The 20,447-nt window shown below is 31.5% G+C and overlaps 1 protein-coding gene across 1 annotated transcript in view; it reads right to left on the reverse strand.

Moving 5' to 3' along the window:
• The window catches only part of CNTLN (centlein), a 245,702-nt gene that overhangs the window by 159,840 nt on the left and 65,415 nt on the right, over positions 1-20,447 (reverse strand). The window contains exons 4-6 of the mRNA XM_033124096.1: positions 19,371-19,505; positions 18,587-18,766; positions 6,160-6,293 (exon numbers count right to left, since the gene is read on the reverse strand). Coding sequence (XP_032979987.1) covers positions 6,160-6,293; positions 18,587-18,766; positions 19,371-19,505 — 449 coding nt within the window. The remainder of the gene's footprint in view (positions 1-6,159; positions 6,294-18,586; positions 18,767-19,370; positions 19,506-20,447) is intronic.

Below are 20,447 nucleotides of genomic sequence, written 5' to 3' on the forward strand. Positions count from 1 at the left end.
CTTACAAAACTCACACATCTGGACCACTGGAAAATATTGAATTTGTCTAGATCTTTCCTCATTTGAAAACAAGTTAAAAAAAACCAAAAACTAGCAGGGCTGATTAAAAAGGGGGAGTACTTAAAATTAAGAAAAAAGAAATTTTATTGTGCATACTCAGAGGAAAAGAGCATCTCTGAGTAGGAGTAACTGAAGGAATTAGAAGATCTAGAAAAATTATGAAACAAAAAACCATCACACTTCTCTGAATTATTAATAGTAAGTCAAGATGTGAAGGTGATCTTAATAAAATCTCTGTGAAGATAGGAACGTTTTTATTCACTGTTATAAACAAAGCATCTAGAACAATTCCTGTCCCTTATTAAATATTTGTTGTTGTGTTAGACACATCTTAGATGCCTTTTCAGATTCAGCCTCGCCTGCCTCCTAGGTTTTCAGTCCTTTGCTCTGCTTCAGCCTATTAATTACCAGTACAGCCTATGAAAATCATACAGTTCATGAGGCTCCATCACTTAAGGTCAACCAGCTCCCCTTCTAGATGTTTGTCTCCTTGTATCACTTCCAGATTAGGATAAAATGCTACAACACAGGCATGGCACACGCAGTACATTTTGGTCAATGGAAGACAAAACACAAGAAGGAGCTAGACAGGTTTCTTTCTTTTTTTTTTTTCTTTTTCCATCTGATGGATTGATGTTGGGCATGATTTCTCTCTAAAGCAAGTCCAGAATCAACTCGGGTTGCAAATTCAGTGCACCTACTGTCTCTTGATGGATCATTATGAAGCAGTGGCCAACACAATAATGCAATTCTTTGAATTACATTTTATGCTTCCCTGCCTCAGAGGCTCTCACTCACTCTGTCCTGGAGCTGAATCCCTCCAGTGAGTAATCAGTATGTAATCCTTCACTCAGGCTCTGTTTTCCAGAACATATGGGACAAGAGAGTTGTTGAATGGATAAAATAAAAAGGGTAACATAAAGAAAAACTATTAAAAAGAAAGATGTCATGATAGCATTAAACTTCATAATAAAAGCAGTTATAGGAAAATCAATGCTATAGAAAATAAAGTTAATTGGTAGGCTCAAGTTTGAGAAGTTCCTCTAGACAAAAACGAAAGAGGAAAATAGGAAAGTGTGGGTTGAGCTTAGAGGATGCTGAGAACCAACAATTCTTCTTCCCATTTCAAGAAGAACCTTAAGTTATTAAAAATATTATATTGCTGAAAGATAAATCCAAAGTTCTTTCAGTTGCAGTGATGTTATCTACGGTATTGAGTGGGCCATAGGATAAATTAGGAATATCCCTTTCGAGATCAAATTTGATAACAATGGCTAACAGAGGGTGTCAGACAGCTTCCCTAGGTTATTCTGCAGTTTTAAAAAATCTTGATGGCTTACAAAAACAACAACATAAGAGTTATTGCTTGCTTATCTTACATGTGGCTTTCCTTTATTCTAGGACTCAAATTGGAGCAGTAAACTGTATTAGGGATAAACCACTCTAGTGGCAGAGGGCAAAAAACAAAGGCAAATCAAAGCAATGACTATTAAAACATTTGCCAGGATGTGGTATATGTCACTTTCACTCTCGTTCCACAGGCCAAAATAAGTCACATAGCTAAATTTGATGCCAGTGGGGAAGAAAACATTCTCTAGTAATAGGGAGGCCCTGGTAAAAATAGGCCCTTGAGATGAATTAAAGTATAGGAATGAAGAGTGAATAGTGTACTTATGAGCACTGTAGCAATATATAGAACTAGGCCTAAACATCTTTGAGCACTGTAGTTATACAAAAGGAGATAAATGTTATAAATCTTGAGACACAAAATGAGGAGTTAAAATGTTTGAATGCATGTCCTATTTTCCAAAGTATACATAGCAGGATGTCAAAACCAACTAAAGATAAAATGTAGTTTTCTTAAAAAAAAAACCAACATAATGTCATCAACCATCAATTTTTCATGCCATTTTTTTCTTAGCTTTATAAAGATCAAAAGTTAGTGTTTTTTTATAGAGAATAATTATCTAAGATTTAATAATTCTCTCAATTTCACATTAGTGTCATTATTTCATTATATCACAAAAACTTAATTTACTATTTATTAAAAGAACATATGCAACAGTCCCTTTAACCTAAAAACTTCTGTCTACCTAATCTTCAATCTACAAATACTCATTAAGAAAAATCTATAGAGTCTCACAGAATTTTAAAGGTTGTTATTTCTCTATTGCAGTGTAATTTTTCCCTCTATTTCCTTTGTACTTTTCTGTACTGTATGTATTGTTTTATAAATTGCATGTATCATACCAAAATAATTATGTACTTATTTTGTTTGTTATATAAATGTTAACAAAAATAAAAAATACAATATTCATTTTGGAGGAATTAGAACTCAAGGCAAAAAATTAAAACACACAGAAAGAAGTTAAAAGTACAATTCACAGTAAAAACAATAAAACTATGAACACTTACATTACCCACCAAATCATAGCACATCAAAACAGGTAGAGCAAAAACTATAAGCAATAAAACGACAATCAGTCGGAAGCTATATGGGAAAAATGACTCCATTTAAAATAGTAACAAAATATAGCTAGGAATAAATTTTAACAAGAAATGTCAAAACCCATATGAGAAAAAGAACATAAAACATTTTGTAAGGACACAAAGGTACTGACACAAATGGAATGACATAGCATACTCTAAGACATGAAGACTAACATCATAAAGATGTCAATTTGCTTTAGGTTTACTTATAAATTTGATGCTCTAATAAAATGCCCAACAAAAAAATAAGCAAGTTTACTCCAAAGTTTGTACAGAAAAGTTAATAAGTAATAAATGTACAGGAAAGCTCTGAAAAAGAGTAATCATGGAGAATGCGCCTCATACTCTCTTACCCAATCTTCATCATCTCTATCCTACTCTCTAGTACTATAGTCTAAGAGGCCAACCTCTACAAACTGCATTACACTGGCTCCTTGTTTTCTAGGTCTGACTGAATTTGATTAGTTGGAAGTCCTAGGCAATGATAAGAGGGTAAAGGAGAAAGAGATCAAGCTATTTCTTTCCCTAGCTCCCTCCCTGCTGAGCCACAGTTAGCAGTGTCTCTGTTCCTCTAAAAAAAATTTCTCCTATTAATCAGCCGCTACCCCAGGCAGGACTAGATTTCTCACAGAGATTTAATAACAGCTTCTTTCCTTGCCTCTTCTGGTCTAGGAGTAGTAATGGTTTCCTGTTGCTAATAATCTGAATGTTAATATCTATTTGGAGAGAATCAACGTCTTTATCATTCTGAGTCTTCCAAATCATGAACTTTGTGTATTCCTGCACGTATTAGACCTTTTGTTTCTCTCAATGTTTTAAAGTTATCTCTATAAAGGTAATTCACATTTTTCATTATATTTATTCTTCATATTTTAGTCCTATTGTAAATTCCATTATTTTTAAGTCCATTTCTTAACTTTTTTCGTGGCAAAAAAGTGCAATTGAATTTTATACACTGACTTGTATCTACCAAGTGTGCTAAACTCACTTATTAATTTAAACAATGTTTCTATAAATTTTTAATTTTCTGTGGGAATTAATCACATTATAGGCAAATACTGAGGTCTTTTCCAGTTCTTATGTTTTTTAATTTTCATTCTTACATTAGTATATAATTGATATTTCTGACCATGTGCTAGACATTAGTTTGCAAAACTACAGACATAATTTGAAGACAGAATTGTTTTATCATCCTCCAGAGATAATTTACACTTGCTTCTGCTAAGTGCCTGTCAACACTATTGTCCAGATGTGTTAATCCAATTTCAGGATTCGACTGATGATGTTCCTAACCAAAATTATTACTAAACTGTCTTGACTTTTTTCTTTTTTTTCTTTCTTTGTCTTTTTCTTTTTAGAAGATTCACACTAATTTCCAAGAAAAATTCACAACTCAATGACAATAGCCCATCTCTTCACTGGAAGATGGGCTAATCATTTAGCCTACCCTCTATGTAATTATGAAACCATTACCTATTAAGACAAAATTTTAGTTTGGTAACTTAACTGGTTAGTTTTTGTTTTGTTTTTTATGGTTAGTATATATATTCAGATGCTCTGTAAGCATTACAGACATGTATATATATATATATATATATATATATATATATATATATATATATATATTATTTATTTATATTCTAACTCAGGGTAAACATCATTTCAGGTAGTTCACAATAATATTCCATGGGTGACATGGATTAAATATTCAAGAAATATGAAAATAATGATGAATTCCAAAGAAATACACCCATAAAGAAATAAAGCTAGGTCAACTCCATTGTTAATCAATAAGAAAACGTGTATCTAAATAAGGAAGTGCTTAGACCATGTTTCCAACAATTATGGCTTTGTGTGTCTTTTGTACAACACACAGATTCTCCAGATAAGAAACCAAGATAAATGGGTGGATATTGTAAAAAGGCAAATTTCAACTCAATATATGAAACAATATTAAAATTTAAACAATATAAAAATGAAAAGAACTAAGATACTTATAAACTAAAAGTATCAAGCAAAGATTAAAGCTATATTATCTTACTGAAAAGAAGATAGAAATAAATAGTAATTTTAAGATATCATCCAAATCTAACATTATATTATTATTTAGCATTACTTTTCTGACTTCATCAAATTATTGGCTTAAAAAATAATTATACTATAAGTGGATAAGTCAACCAGTCTGTTATCTGTAAAATTTATACTTTTCATCATCCCTATGATAAGATTTTTAAAATGTTACAAAGTGAATTTTTGTTTGGATAACAGATTTATATATATATAAATTATTATCCAAGCAAAGTCCTGCCCTACCCTGATGTGTGTGTGCATATATATATATATATTATATACATGTGTGTGTTTTGCAATACACTAAATACATATAAAAATATAACATTTATGTATAATATTACAATTACATATAATTACATATTAAATATAAGTAGATATAAATACATTAAATATATATACTATATATAGTATAGAACCAGAAGATGAAATTGTGTTTGGAGAGTTATAAGATAAACTCTGTATGACTTATTTTAATTAAGTAAAAAAACTATGCATACATACATATGTGTATATATATGATATGTATATGTGTATATGTGTGTATATATTTATTATTTATTCTAACACTATTTTCTGATAAAGGTCATTACTATTTAAATTAATAGGTAATTTAAAATCTTTCAAAATTCTTCAAAACAAGTTTTTCAAGTAATCCCACTTTATAGGTAGTACTACAAAATTAACTCTTTTACTATAGAATATTTCACAAACTAAAACTATTTAGAACATAATGAAATAAAAAGTCAAAATGGGTTTTTCATTATAACAATAATGAATATTATACAACACATGGTCAGGAATTTTAAAAGGAAGCAATAAATGAATGCTTTGGCCTTGTTAAAAACTCAAACAAGCCTACTTGTTGAGCATGCTTGGCCCAATCCTGTGAAACTCCTGATTCTCTCCAGTTAACTATTTCCATTTTATAATTCTAGATAGATGTATATAAATCCAGATAATTTCAATGCACAAACATATGTACCCACAGAAGACATACGGTTGTCATTTCAGGGTGTTAACAATAAACATAAATGCTGCCATTCTGAACAACTAATGACATTTCTGTAATTTTAAATTAAAAATTGAATACACTGTGTATATATACACAATGGAATACTATTCGGCAGTAAGAAAAGATGAAATAGGACCATTTGTGACAACATGGATCGATCTTGAGATTATAATGCTAAGTGAAATAAGTCAGACAGAAAAAGCACAGAACCACATGATTTCACTGATGTGTGGTATATAAACCAAAAACAACAAAATAACAAGACAAACAAATGAGAAACAAAAACTCATACACACAGACAATAGTTTAGTGGTTACTAGAGGGTAAGGGGGGAGGAGGGTAGTAGATGAGGGTAAAGGGGAACAAATATATGGTGATGGAAGGAGAACTGACTCTGGGTGGTGAACACACAATGGGATTTATAGATGATGTACTACAGAATTGTACACCTGAAATCTATGTAACTTTACAAACAATTGTCACCCCGATAAACTTTAATTTAAAAAAAAATTGAATACACTTGCCTGACCAGGGTAATATCCATATCCTTCTGGATAAGTTCAGTCTGTTTATTATTCAACTGTAATGATAGAGCATTATATTTACTCTGTGAAACCTCAATTTCTTTCCTTGCTTCAATTAAATTGTCTTCAAAGGCCTAAAATTGGAACAAATATAACAATCAAATATAATAAATACAGAATAAATAAGTCTGTTGTATTTAACTAGTATACAAATGACAGTGAAAAATTAGTAGTGTTTTAAATTTTATTTTGTTTTCAATTAATAAAAAAAATTTTAATACAAACAATAACTTTTATGCCAGTAACAGGTTACTGTTTTCAGAAACTGAACAAGTATAGCCTCCTGGTGTGAAAGTTAAGAATTTGAAGCAAATAAACTTGAAAATATATGTAGAAATTTATTCACTGAAATGAGCTTATGCACTTAAAAATCAAACAGGAAAAATGGCAGATATTTCATTATTTCCTCTACTTTAAATGAACACACATAAGTGCACTCAGAGAAGACAGTACTGCAAAGATATCAAAATAATTTTACAATGTTTGAGATTCAGATCATACTGCACCCTCTCTTTTTTTTTAATTAAAGTTTATTGGGGTGAGAATGGTTTGTAATGAAATTTTACCTAAAGTTCTTCATAGAACTTGGCTTTTCCTCCTGGTAATTCTCTAATTTTTTTTTCATTTTGAAACAATGTAAAAACTGATATTTTTCTAAAACATATTTTTTAAAAATACTTTTCTTAAAAATATATTATAAAATTAATTTTAATTATTTTCATAAAGTATCAAATAAGTGTATCTAAAAATAGACTACATCTACACAAACACTATATGATCATTATTTCCAAAAGTGAGCACCAGGCTTTAGGTCAAGAACTAGAAATCCCTAGGCAAGCTCCCATACCTCATATATTCACCTTATAGTAAGTAGTAGGTACAGTGATCGTTTAAATATAAAAATATTGGCTTTCAGTCAAGATAGCATTGTATTTCTTAAATTCCCATTTATTACAAAAAGCAATGATAGATAGATATATACGTATCCCCAGCTTTCCAAAAGTTTGCATCACACCACTTTGCTTTTACAAAAGACCCACATTAGTGGGTCACTATGAACCCAGGGTGAATGTGGACAGGCCAAGTCTGTGCTTTCTGAAAAGCAACATCAGAGTCAGTACACTGCAGGGGAAATAGACTTTAATAAAATGATCCAGCCAAAGCACTATACAACCAAACAAGCAAATATAAACAAGCCCTGCGAACAGGGCAGTGAGGAATCTGTATCCAAACCTGCTATAGTATATAATTTTAAACGTCCAAATTTAACAAAAACTTATAGTATGCAAAGAAAGAAGACAGTATCATCCATTGAGAAGAGAGGAAGCAGACAATAGAAACTGCCCATGAGAGGGCCCCGATGTTAAACTTCACAATCACTTTAAAACCTTCAAATATTTATGGTAAATATTTAAGTAAATATTTTTTTAAAAACACACTTAAAAAGTACCATTTCTTTAAAAAAGTGAAAAAGGTAAAATGACAATGTCTCATCCAAAAGACAATAGCATTAAAGTGATACATAAATGATTTTGAAACATCCAAATAGAAATTCTGGTGCTAAAAAGAACAATAACAAAAATGAAGGAAAAAAAAAAAACACTCACTAGAGGAACTCAACATTTACTATAAATTAACAGGAATGAAAACAACAAATTAGAAAATAAATCAGTAAGAATAATAATGAAAAATTAATAGCTTCAGAGAAATGTAGGATGCTACAAAATGCATCTATAAGCATAATGGGACTACCAGAGGAAAGGCAAGTAAAAGGAACAGAAAACAATATTTGAAGAAATAATGGCTGAAAACTACCCAACAATGATGAAAAACATTATACTACACATGCAAGAAGCTCTAAGTAGTATACGTGCAGAGATGCAGATCAGACACATCATAGTAAAAAATGCTGAAAGCCAAAGACAAGGAGAAAGTCTTTAAAACCACAAGAGAGAAATGACTCATCATTTACCAGAGATCTCAGTAAGATTAACAACTAACTGACTTTCCTTCCTTTCCAGGAATAATGGGAGGCCAGAGAAAGTGAGATAACATATTCAAAATGCTCAAAGAAAAAAAATATTGCCAACACAGAATCCTATATTGAGTAAAGCTATCATTTAAAAATGAATACAATGAGTGCCATAAGCAAATACAATGAGCAAAATGGCAGAGTATGCAGTTCCAAGAACTCTTGCCCTGGTAGAAACATCAAAGGAAAAGCATAAACTGTCAGAACCAATGATAGAAAAACCCCAGAAAGCATTCAAAGGCATACAGCAACCAAGAAAAAAGGCAACTTGAAAATCGGATAAAAAGATTTGTGGAGTTTTTACTTGCCCTTTCTCAGACCACTCCCAACACATTAGCCATGCTAAAGCCAGGGAATCTTAAAGCACTGGAATTCTTCTAGTGGCATTAGCCCATGTTTCCAGTAGGGGATCCTGGTTGCTCGTTTGGCAGGGAGGAGAACAGACTCTACTAGCAAATTATTGTGTATGTCTGTTCTAACTTTACTGGGGACTACCTGAAGGAATGATGCAAAGTGAATATCTCTGTTTGACCTAACTGGGAACACGGACTGGAAAAGTGGAGGATATGGCTCAAAAAAAACCACAAGGTAAACTAACAGACCACAGATCCATGAGGCAAAAGGTTATTGGTCAAGATATACAATAAAATGCCTAAGGCATGGGAGCAAACACTGTGAGACACGCTTTGGGTAAATAGAACATTTAAAAAAGTACCTGTCCATACAGGAGAGTTTAGAAAGCCAAACACATGCTTGGGGAAAGATGCATACTCAGAACAAACAAACAAACAAAAAAACAAACAATAAAGAAAACCCTGTGTTTTCACCTCAGGATGACTTCTGGGTTCAGTGCAAATCTGAATAAGTATTGAAAGAGTGTCTCAGCACAGAGTCTGGGAGAGAAATTTGTTTTGTGTCCCTGTGTGTATTTTTGTTTTTGTTTTTGTTTGTTTTCTTGCTTTAGCTCCTGGCATTCAAGGAAACCACTGTCATAACATAAACTGAAAAAAAAAAACAAAAACTAAAGGATAGAGACTTTGATGACCATATCAAGAAATAAAGTTTTTGAAAGACTATCTAAATAAACAGACTACATAGCTTTCAACAAAAATGCAGTAATTCCTCGAGAAGGGGCAGAATCTCATTTGAAAATTACCACATTATAATACTCAAAACCCAAATTTCAACAAAAGCAACAAAAAATTACAAGGCATACATAGAAATTGGAAAGTATTGCCTATTTATAGAATACATAAATTAACAGAAAGGATTCCTGAGAAACTCCACTGAGAAACTTATAAGGCAAAAAGTTTATAACATCTGTCTTAAATATACTCAAGGAGATAAAGAAAAACATGGGAAAAAAGCACTAAAGGAAATCAGGAAAACAATGTAGGAACCAAGAGAATATCAAGGAAGAGATAGTAATTATAAAAAAGAATCAAACAAATTCTAAAAAGTACAATAACAAAAAATGGATAATTCACTAGAGGGTTCAACAACAAATATAAGCAGGCAGAAGAAAGAATCAGCAAACTAGGAGGAAGAATAAGTGAAATTATTGAATCTGAGCAGTAGAAAGAAGAATGAAGAAAAGTAAACAGAGCCTATGGGAACAGTAGGACACCATTACCAGACCAACATACACATTATAGGAGTCTGAAAAGGAGACAAGACAGAAAAGAGCACAGAAATAACATTTGGGGAAAAAATGGCCAAAACTTGATAATTTTGATGAAAGATATCCACCTAAAACTCCAAAGACTGCAACAAACTCAAAGTAAGACCAGTAGAAAGAGACCCACACTGAGATGCATTACAATCAAACTTTTGAAATTCAGCTAAAAACAAAGAGACCATCTTGAAAGCAACAACAGAGAATGACTTCTCACAATCAAGGGATCATTAATGAGATTAACAGCTGGTTTATCATCAAAAAACACGGAAGCCAGAAGGCAGTGGGATGACATAGTTAAAGTGCTAAAAGAAAAGAACTGTTGACATTGAATTTTATACCCAACAAAACTGTTCTTCAAAATTTAGAGAATAAGTCATTCACAGATAAACAAAAGCTGAGAGAGTTCATCACTAGGTCTGCCCTATGAGAAATATTATTCCTTCAGATTGAAATGAAAGGATGCAAGACAGTAACTCAAAGCAGTATGAAGAAATAAAGACCCAATCAAGGTAAATGTGTGGACAAACATAAAAGTCAGTATTATTGTATATTTGGTTTGTAACTCTATTTTTTTATTTCCTACATGATTTCAATGACAAGCACATAAAAAAATTATAAATCTATGCTATAGAGCAGACAATTTATAAAGATGTAACTTGTGACAACAATAACATAAAGGGAAAGAGCAATACAGAAGGATATTTTTCATACACTAATGAAGATAAGTTGGTATCAATTTAAATTATATTGTTATAAGTTTAGGATGATAAACATAATCCCCATGCTAACCACAAAGAAAACATCAATATAATGTATGCAAGAAATGAAAAGCGAATCCAAATGTGCCACTACAAAAAATCAACTAAACATGAAGGAAGGAAGTAACAGAGGAAATCAGGTACTCAAAAAAGCTATCAGACATACAGCAAATAAATAATAAAATGTCAGAAGTTAGTCATTCCTTACTAGTAATTACTTTAAATGTACATAGATCAAACTCTCCAATCAAAAGGAAGAGATTGACAGAACAGATTAAGAAACACTTTACAACTATATATTGTTTAAAACAGACTTACTTTAGAGCCAAAGAAATAGACTGAAAAAAATGAAAGGATGGGAAAAGATATTACATGAAAATAACAATCTGATAAAGAGCTGAGATGGTTATAATAATATTAGACAAAATAAACTTTTAATTAAAAACTATTACAAGAGACAAAGGAGGAAATAATATATATGTATATATATACGCATATATATAACATATACATATATATATATATATAGAGAGAGAGAGAGAGAGAGAGAGAGAGAGAGAAAGAGAGAGAGAGAGAGAGACAGAGAGAGAGAGATAGAGACAGAGAGAGAGAGACGGGGGGAGAGGGAGAGGAAGAGCGTAAAGGAGAGGGAGACAAAAAAATGTATACACATTTTAAGAAAGGAAATAACTGTATTAAAATTGTAATACTAAATATATACTGATAACAAAAGATGAATATGAGTCATGTTTGACTTCTGCAATTACAAGAGGTGCTCAAAGTGGTTACCATCAGCCTAACTTTAATATGGTTTTTTCCTTTCTTAAAACGAGTATACATTTTTTTTCACACCTTCTGTGTGTGTGTGTGTGTGTGTGTGTGTGTGTATACATTCGTCAAAAAGCTATAACAACTATCAACATATATGTACCAAACAACAGAGCCCTAAATTACATAAACAATTACAGAATTGAAGGGAGAAACAATTCTACAATAATAGTTGGAGAATTCAGTACTCCACTTTAAAGAATGAATAAAGCATTTTAACATATGGTCAATAAGGATATGGAGGGCCTGATCAACACTAAAATAAGTTCATAACAGACGTATATAGAACGCTATACCCTAAAACAGTAAGACACCTATTTTTCTCAAGTAGACATGGCATATTTCCTATATCATACTATAAGTTAGGCCATAAAACAATTCTCAATAAATTTAAAAACATTAAATTCATACAAAGTTATCTTCTCCATCCACAGTGGAATGCAGCTAGAACTCAATAACAGAAAGAAAACTAAAAATTTGAAAAATATGTGGACATTAAACAATACACTCTTAAACAACCAGTAACTGAAAGAACAAATTACAAGAGAATTAGAAAATATTCAGAGATGAATGAAAATGAAAACACAACATACCAAAACTTACAGGATAAAGCAAAGGCAGTGCTCAGAGGAAAATTTATAACAGTAAATACCTACATTACAAGAAAAGACATATCTCAAATCAATAACCTTATTTTATACCTTGAAGACACAGAAAAAGAATAGCAAAGCAAACAAGAGGGAGAAGAAGGAAGAAAATAATCTAGAGCTTTGAGGACTTTTTTTAGGGAATAGCAAAATAGAATCAGTTAAAGCAAAAGTTGGCTCTTTGAAAAGAGCCAACAAAATTAATAAATCTTTAGCTTAACTAACAAAGAAAAAAAGAAAGAATTAAATAACTAAAATCAGAAATGCAAGTAAAGACACTGCTACTAACCATGGAGAAAAAAGATTATTAGAAAATACTATAAACAACTATACGTCAACAAATTAGATGACCTACATAAAATAAACAATCTCCCAGAAGCACAAAAATTACCCAAACTGACTCAAGAAAAAAGAACATATCAATAGACATATAATAAGTGAAGAGGCAGAATCAGTTATCAAAACCTCTCAACATAAAATATTCTAGGAACAGACAGCTTCACTGGTGAGTTCTAGCAAACATTTTAAAAAGAATTAATGCCAATATTTCTCTTCCAAAAAATATGAGGGAATAGTTCCTAAATCGTTCTATAAGGCCAGCTATATCCTGATACCAAAGCCAAATAATGATATCCCAGCAATATAAGTTTGGTTTAATATTCAAAATCAAGAACGTAATAAACCATAAAAATAGACAAAAAGCCAAAAACTACATGATAATTTCAATAGATGCAGAAAAAACATTTGTCAAAATGCAACACCCCTTCATGATCAAAAACACCTCTCAACAAACAAAGAATAGAAGGGAACTTCCTCAATCTGATGAAGTATATTAATAAAAAATCAGAGCTAATATACTCGTACCCAAGAATGAAAGAGTGAATCCTTTCCCCTTGAGATCAAGAATAAAACATAGATGTGCACTCTCTTTCTATTCAACTTTGTACTAGAGGTTCCAGCAAGGGCAATAGAAAATAAAATGAGATCAAAAGGCGTACAGATTGAAAAGGAAAAAATAAAACTATTTTTACTTGAATATGACATGATCTCAAAAATAGAAAAATCTTAAAGAATCAACCTGTTCAGCAAGGTTGCCGGATAAAATATACAAAAATTAATTGTGCATCTATACATTAAAAATGAACCATCCAAAAAAGAACTGCACTTAGAATAGCATTAAAAAAACTTAAATATTTAGGTATATATATATATACATATATATATATATATACACACCTAAAGAAGTGCAAAGTTATACTCTGAAAACTACAAAACATTATTGAAAGAAATTAAAGAAGATGTAAATAAATGAAATATCCTGTATTGATGGATCAGAAGATATAATATTGTTAAGATGGTAATACTTCCTAAATTGATCTTCTGATTCAATGTACTCTGTATCAAAATAATCTCAGCTCACTTCTTTTGCAAGGAATGGAAAAGCTGATTCTAAAATCCATATGGAAATGTAAGAGACCGAGAATATACAATCTTGAAAAATAAGAATAAATTTGGAAGACAAACACATCCCAATTGCAAAGCTTACTACAAATCTACAATATTCAAGACAGTGTGGCAGAGACGTGAAGGTAAATGTATAGATCAAAAGAACAGAGAAGTGAGGTCCAGAAATAAACCATTACGTTCACAGTCAATTGATATTCAATGAAGATGCCAAGACAAATTCAGTGGAGAAAGAACAGCCTTTTTCAACAAAAGGTGCTGAAACAACTAAATAGCACAAGTAAAAAGAATGAAGTTGGATTCCTATCAAACAACATATTAAAAAAAAATTCAAAATGGATCAAAGAATTAAATGTAAGATATAAAACTATGAAAATCTTAGATGAAAACACAGGTGTCCATCTGTATAATCTTGGATTAGAGAATTGTTTCTAAGACATGGCACCAAAAACACAGGCAACAAAGAGTAGATAAAATTTAAAAGTTTTGTGTTTCAAATAACACCATTAAGAAGTAAAAAAACAACTCAGAGAATTGAAGAAAATAATTCTAAACTATATAGCTGAAAAGAGATTTGTATCCAGAATATATGCACAAGAAATGAATACACATTTCTTCAAAGATATATACATTTCTTCAAAGACATACAAGGCCAATAATACATGAAAAGATGTTCAACATCATCAGCCATACAAATCAAAATACAATAAGAAACCACTTCATATCCACAAGGATGGCTATAATTAAAACAAAACAAAACAAAACAAAAAAAACCCCAGACAATAACAAGCGTAGATGAGGACAAAGAGAAATCAGAACCCTCATAACCTAATGTTCAGAGTGTAAAATGGTGCAGCTGCTTTTGAAAACAGTCTGATGTTTCCTCAAATGCTTAAAGATAGAGTTATCCTATGGCTCAGTAAACTCACTTCTAATTATGTACCTAAGATAAATGAAAATATATGTGTGTATATACAAAATCTTGCACATAAATATTCATAGCAGCATTATTCATAGCACAAACATCCATCTACTGGTGCTAAATAAATAAAATGCAGCATATCTATAGAATGGAACATTATTCAACAATAAAAAAGAATGAAGCACTAATACATGCTACAACAGGCATAAATTCTGAAAACGTTATTCTACTAAGTGGCAGAAGTCAGTCACAAAATAGCATATGTTGTGATTCATTTATATGAAATTTTTAGAATAGATCAATCTATAGAGAAAGAAAGTAAATTAGTGGTTATCTAGTAACCTTTGGTAGAGCTAAGGGTAAATGAGGAGTGATTGCTTAAGGTTACAGGCTTTCTTTTGGGAATGATGAAAATAATTTCAAACAAATTATGGCAATAGTTGCACAACTCTGCATAAACTAAAATTATTGGATCATACACTTTAAATGGATTGAATGTAAGGTATATAAACAATATGCCAATTAATATTTAGAAAGGAAAGAAAGAGGCAAATCTTTCTAATTGACACACAATATAATTATATAACAAAAAAATTCAGAAAATACACAAATTTTTAGAACTAATACAACAGTTGTATTATATATTATATATATTATATATTATATCTATATTTTATATTATATATTATATATTATATATTATATCTATAACAGTTGTATTAGTGGGAAAAATTGTTGAAAAGTTCAAAACAAACTACACCAGTAACATTCCTGCATTCCAGGAATAATCAATTCAAAATATAATTAAATATATTTTTATCATAATAAAATGTTTTTACAATAATTTAGTAGTTAGGCACAAACTAATAAAAGTGGACAATGCCATTTTTAGAAAGTTACAAAACTGTATTTGACATTCATGAATGGTAACATCAGAAGTCTTCCAAAATTATCATAAATTAAGTGGTTCTAATCTGCTTTCTAACAGAATTTTCCAGTAAAAGTAATAAAATGAAGACGCACATATTGGGTATATTGGGTTCATGATTTACAAAAAGAATACAGAAGTGGACAATCCTACGAAATAAGGGGTCAAATTATTAAATGGTAATACCTAAAATCATAAAAAGAATAGGAAGTCCAGAAACAAACCCATACACATGGAAATTTGGAGATGTGAGAGACTGCATCACAAATCAACAAACTATTGAGTAAATAATGTGTAACACCACACACAAAAATTAATTCTAAATAGATTCAAGACTTTAGGATACAAAAAACTTTAGCATGTGAAACTCATAAAACAAAAGTATTGCAGAAGAAAATAATAAAATTGACTCTATCAAAATTCACAAACTTTTGAAAGTCCAATTCACCTTCTTCAAGATTCAAAGAACAGAAGGTATTTGTAATATATATACAATATATATGTGTGTGGTATATATATGCATATAAAACATAGTAGTATCTAGAATAAATAAAGATGCCTACAAATTATTAAGAAAAAAACCAAACACCCCAATAGAAAGTCACAGAACTAAAAATCAAAGCAAATTAAAACTGAACTATTTGAAGAGTAAATAAGGAAATGAAAATTATCATGAAGCAGTCATGTAGCTGTGAATTAACACAAGGAAGTACCACTTACTGTTATCATACTACCAAAGTTCTCAAAGGATGTAGGGAAGCAGAATTGATATTAAAAAATTAAGAAATAAAAGCATCAGAATTCAATTCTCTCGATGGCTCAGTCATTCCCTGATTGTACACTAACAGATTTAATGTATTTCCTTAAATATCTGCAATGAATTGATTCACAAACTCAGAAAGACACATCCTTTCTCCTCTAACTTAAATAATCATGCACATGTGTGTACACACACACACACACACACTTACATACCCATACTTATTATATTTTCATAGTTAAATATATATACTTACACCACACATACTATTTTTATGTGTGCATATATAAAGTACAATCATATTTACTAGCACTAAAAAGTGTTTCTAGCCTTTTTCAACAAAATCTATGTTAAAAGATACAACATCCATTTATGACTAAAACATTCAATAAAGTAAATAGGGAAGGAAAGTACTTCAACATAATAAAGGACACATAGGACAAACCCTCAGCTGATATCATTAATAGATGGTGAAAAACCGAAAGCTTTTCACCTAAGATCAGGAACGAGACAAGGATGCCCGCTCTCACCACTGTTATTCAATATAGTACAGGAAGTCCTCGCCAGAGCAATCATGCAAGAACACGAAATAAAAGGCATCTGGATGAGGCATGAAGAAGTTAAATCGTCACTTTCTGCAGACCACATGATTCTTTATATAGAAAACCCTGAAGACTCCACCAAAAGATGATTAGAAACAATAAACAAATACAATAAAGTTGCTGTCTACAAAATCAATGTACAAAAATCCCTTGTCCTATATAGCAAGAATGAAATTTCAGAAAAGGAAATGAAAGATATTTTATTTTGTAATTGCAACAAAAAGAATAAAATACCTAGGAAACTACTTAACAAACAATGTGAAAATAAAATGGGACCGACCGAATGGAAGAAGATACTTGCAAACAACACCTCGGATAAGGAGATAATAGATAATAAAAGCATGTCACGTGTGCTCATGTTCATGTCAGAACATGACTGCTCATAGCAGCATTATCTGTAATAGCCCCCAAATGCAGACAACCCAAACAACTAGAGAATGGATAAACTGGGGAGTGTTCATGCAGTGCAATACCACACCAGTAATGAAAATGAACGAACTACAGCCATAGGCAACAACATGGGTGAATTTCAAAATTTCCATGTTGAACAAGAAGCCAGACACACACACACAAAAATACACTGTGTATTACTTTATGTTAAATTGTAAAAACAAAATGAATACATGGTGTTAATAAGTCAAGAGAGTGGCTATCTTTGGGGAAAATAGAAGGGGTAGGGACTGAAAAATGGCAGAACGGATACTTCCAGGATGCTGATAATGCTCTGTTTCCTGAGGAGGGAGAGGTTCCGTAGGTGTGTTCCCTTTGTGAGAATTATTGAGCTGTGCACTTACGGTCTATGTGCTTATTCTGTATGCGTATTATGCTTTAACAAATAAGCGAAAAACTTAATCTCTTTAACAAATACTATTTCAAATACATGCATGTCATTCTCTCGCCATGAACTCTATTTGGTGTCATACTTGGCCGGATGGGGTGGTGGTGGTTTGGGGCGTGGGGGGATGGGGTAGGAAATAGTAGAAGAAGAAAAAATGTACGAGCTGTTAAACATATTTTCTATACGTAATGTGTCTATCTGCTCTTGTCATGAATCCCAAGTCTTCTCTAAAGTGGAAAAAAATTCTTTTAAATTCCTGCTCCTAAGTGGCAACAAATCACTCAAAAACAGATCTGTTAAAAGACAAACCTGAAATTCATTTTAAAAAAATGTACAAAACCATGATCAAGACTAAGAAAAAGCCAAAAAAAGTATTATTTTGAAAAATACTGTATAAGAATATTATAAAGATTGACTGTACCTCTTGCATTCTATAAAAATAAAATTTTACTATGATCAGGCCCTCCTAAGCCAAAGAAAAGCACCACCTTCGAAACACACATGAGTATTTTTTAACTGTCTTGTGCTTCTTTTTTAAAAAGCCTGGAAAATAGTCTTAAAACTATACTACAATGAATTCTATCTATATTTACAAATTTAAGCCCTAACTAAAAAAAGTAAAAACTCATCATTCTAAATATGCTTTTCCAAAATATGTTTTATTTTAAAATGCAATGTCCTTTATTTTTTAATGATTACATTTTAGATCATTATTTGAAGTCAGTTTCCTGCTTTGCAACATCAATTTTTAAAAAGCTGTGGGTCTTAAGTGAAGGAATATAAATTAATGCTAGTCCCCACTGGTGGATTTGAATACATAACTTGTTATTTAAAGAAAATAACATGTAATAAACTTCCTATAAGAGTTACATCCAAAAATAACAGCATGGATTCCATGCTCACTGCATACCTTTATTTTTGCATCAAGGCTACATTTTTCTTTTCTCCAATGTGCCTCCTGCTTCCTCAGTTTCTCCAGTTCATTTAGCAGGTCAGCACAGCGGGTACTTAATCTCTCATTTTCCTCCTCCAGATTTTTTACAACAAGTCTGTTTTGCTCTTCCTTATTCTGTACACACTCTTTAGTAACCTGTAGGACAGTACCACAAGGGCAGATAAACAAACCAAAAAAAAAAAAAAATCGTGAGAACTAATCAGCAAATACAAACTGTGCAGTTTTACCCTCACAGCAACTTCTTCTATATTTGATGGCCAAGGTCACCTGTATACTTTTATTGGTCTCTTTTCATGCAGGTGGATGGGTCATATTTTTTCACTAGATGACAGCTTTGATGAGTACACATTTGCAAAGAGCCCATTAATTGATCAAGCTGCCTTTGATGCTGTCCCCAGCTATTTTTGAGACCCACACAGACATATCCTCCCAGACCTGGGTTTTATCAATTAATAATGCCAGTCCCATCAGAATCTAATTACAAGAAGCCACATATTCACACTCCTACTTTCTTAGCTCCATTTCCATCATTAACTATTTATCTGAAAGTTATAAAGCTTGGAGTCTTCGCTTTAAAGCATATTTCTCAGAGTTTTTTGCATGTGAGAAGACGGTGTGGTACAGGGCCTAAGGCAATTTTTCCTCCAAGCTTGTCACTTTCTGTGCCACAAAAGCTGACAAAGCTTAAAGTGGGACTTCAAAGCAATAGTACTGTAAAACTATGTACAAGACAACACACCTTAACTTCTTGCCTTTTATCTTTAAATTTCTTCTGCAAATCACTGAATTCTTTCCTTAAGAAAGCATTTTCTTCATCTCCTGCAATCTTCTGTTTTAAAAGGTCATTTATGTCCTGTTTTAGTCCTGATTCTCTCTATGGAAAAAAATCAAAATTATTGGTGAGCTGGTATTTCTAAGAAAAAATTATTTTATCTAAAGAGTTTTCGATCTTGATTGATAATGTAAAGATAAACTACCTTTCATAATAATTGTCATTTCCTTCCTGTGATATGCCTGCCCATAGCTTTCCAAGTAAACTGTGCAAGAATGGTACCCATTTATTAGTTTAAGATGAAGAGCACATGAAAACTGGATACCAAATACTAAACCACATTTAGAAAGCAAACTTTTAGGATTTAGGTGTGTAATAAGAGAAAAATAAAATTTCACAAAACATTCTAATTAAGGAAAATGCATATGTAGCTAAAATAAGTATTATATTCTTATTTGAGTATCATTTGGAAGACAACATTTTTTAGAGAAACAATTACAGATTTTTTGAAGGCATAAATAATTTTAAAGAATGAAAAATGGCAAGTTTCTTTTGGTACCCAAAAATATCTTGCTCCATAGGAAGAATATTCAGAATATTAAAACTGCCACGATTTTTAACTGAATATTAAAACTGCCACAATTTTTAACTGAAATACCTAAATGATACTTACTTGGAGGATGTATCCATGACTCAATTCTTAGTTTTCCTCTTTTCTCCTTATAGCTTTTCTCTCAGAAAATTCACCCACTCTCTGGGCTTATGGTCTCATCTCTGAAAGACTACACAATCCATAATCCAGCCCTGACTCTCTCCCATCACCAATCCCATATTTCTAAGTTTCTATACAATACCTCGACTTGGATTATCTGCTGTCATCTCAAACTAACATGATAAAACTGAAATCCATATTCTGACTATGTCTTTCCTAAACTTCAACATTTGTAAACCCATCCATTTTTTCAACTAATATTTATTAAGACCCTTATCTAGTTTTACACTTTTTTAAAGTCCCCAAATCATTCTTAACAGCATCCTTCCCTG

This window comes from Rhinolophus ferrumequinum, chromosome 12 (genome assembly GCF_004115265.2).
Source record: "Rhinolophus ferrumequinum isolate MPI-CBG mRhiFer1 chromosome 12, mRhiFer1_v1.p, whole genome shotgun sequence".
Classification (NCBI taxonomy): Eukaryota; Metazoa; Chordata; class Mammalia; order Chiroptera; family Rhinolophidae; genus Rhinolophus; species Rhinolophus ferrumequinum.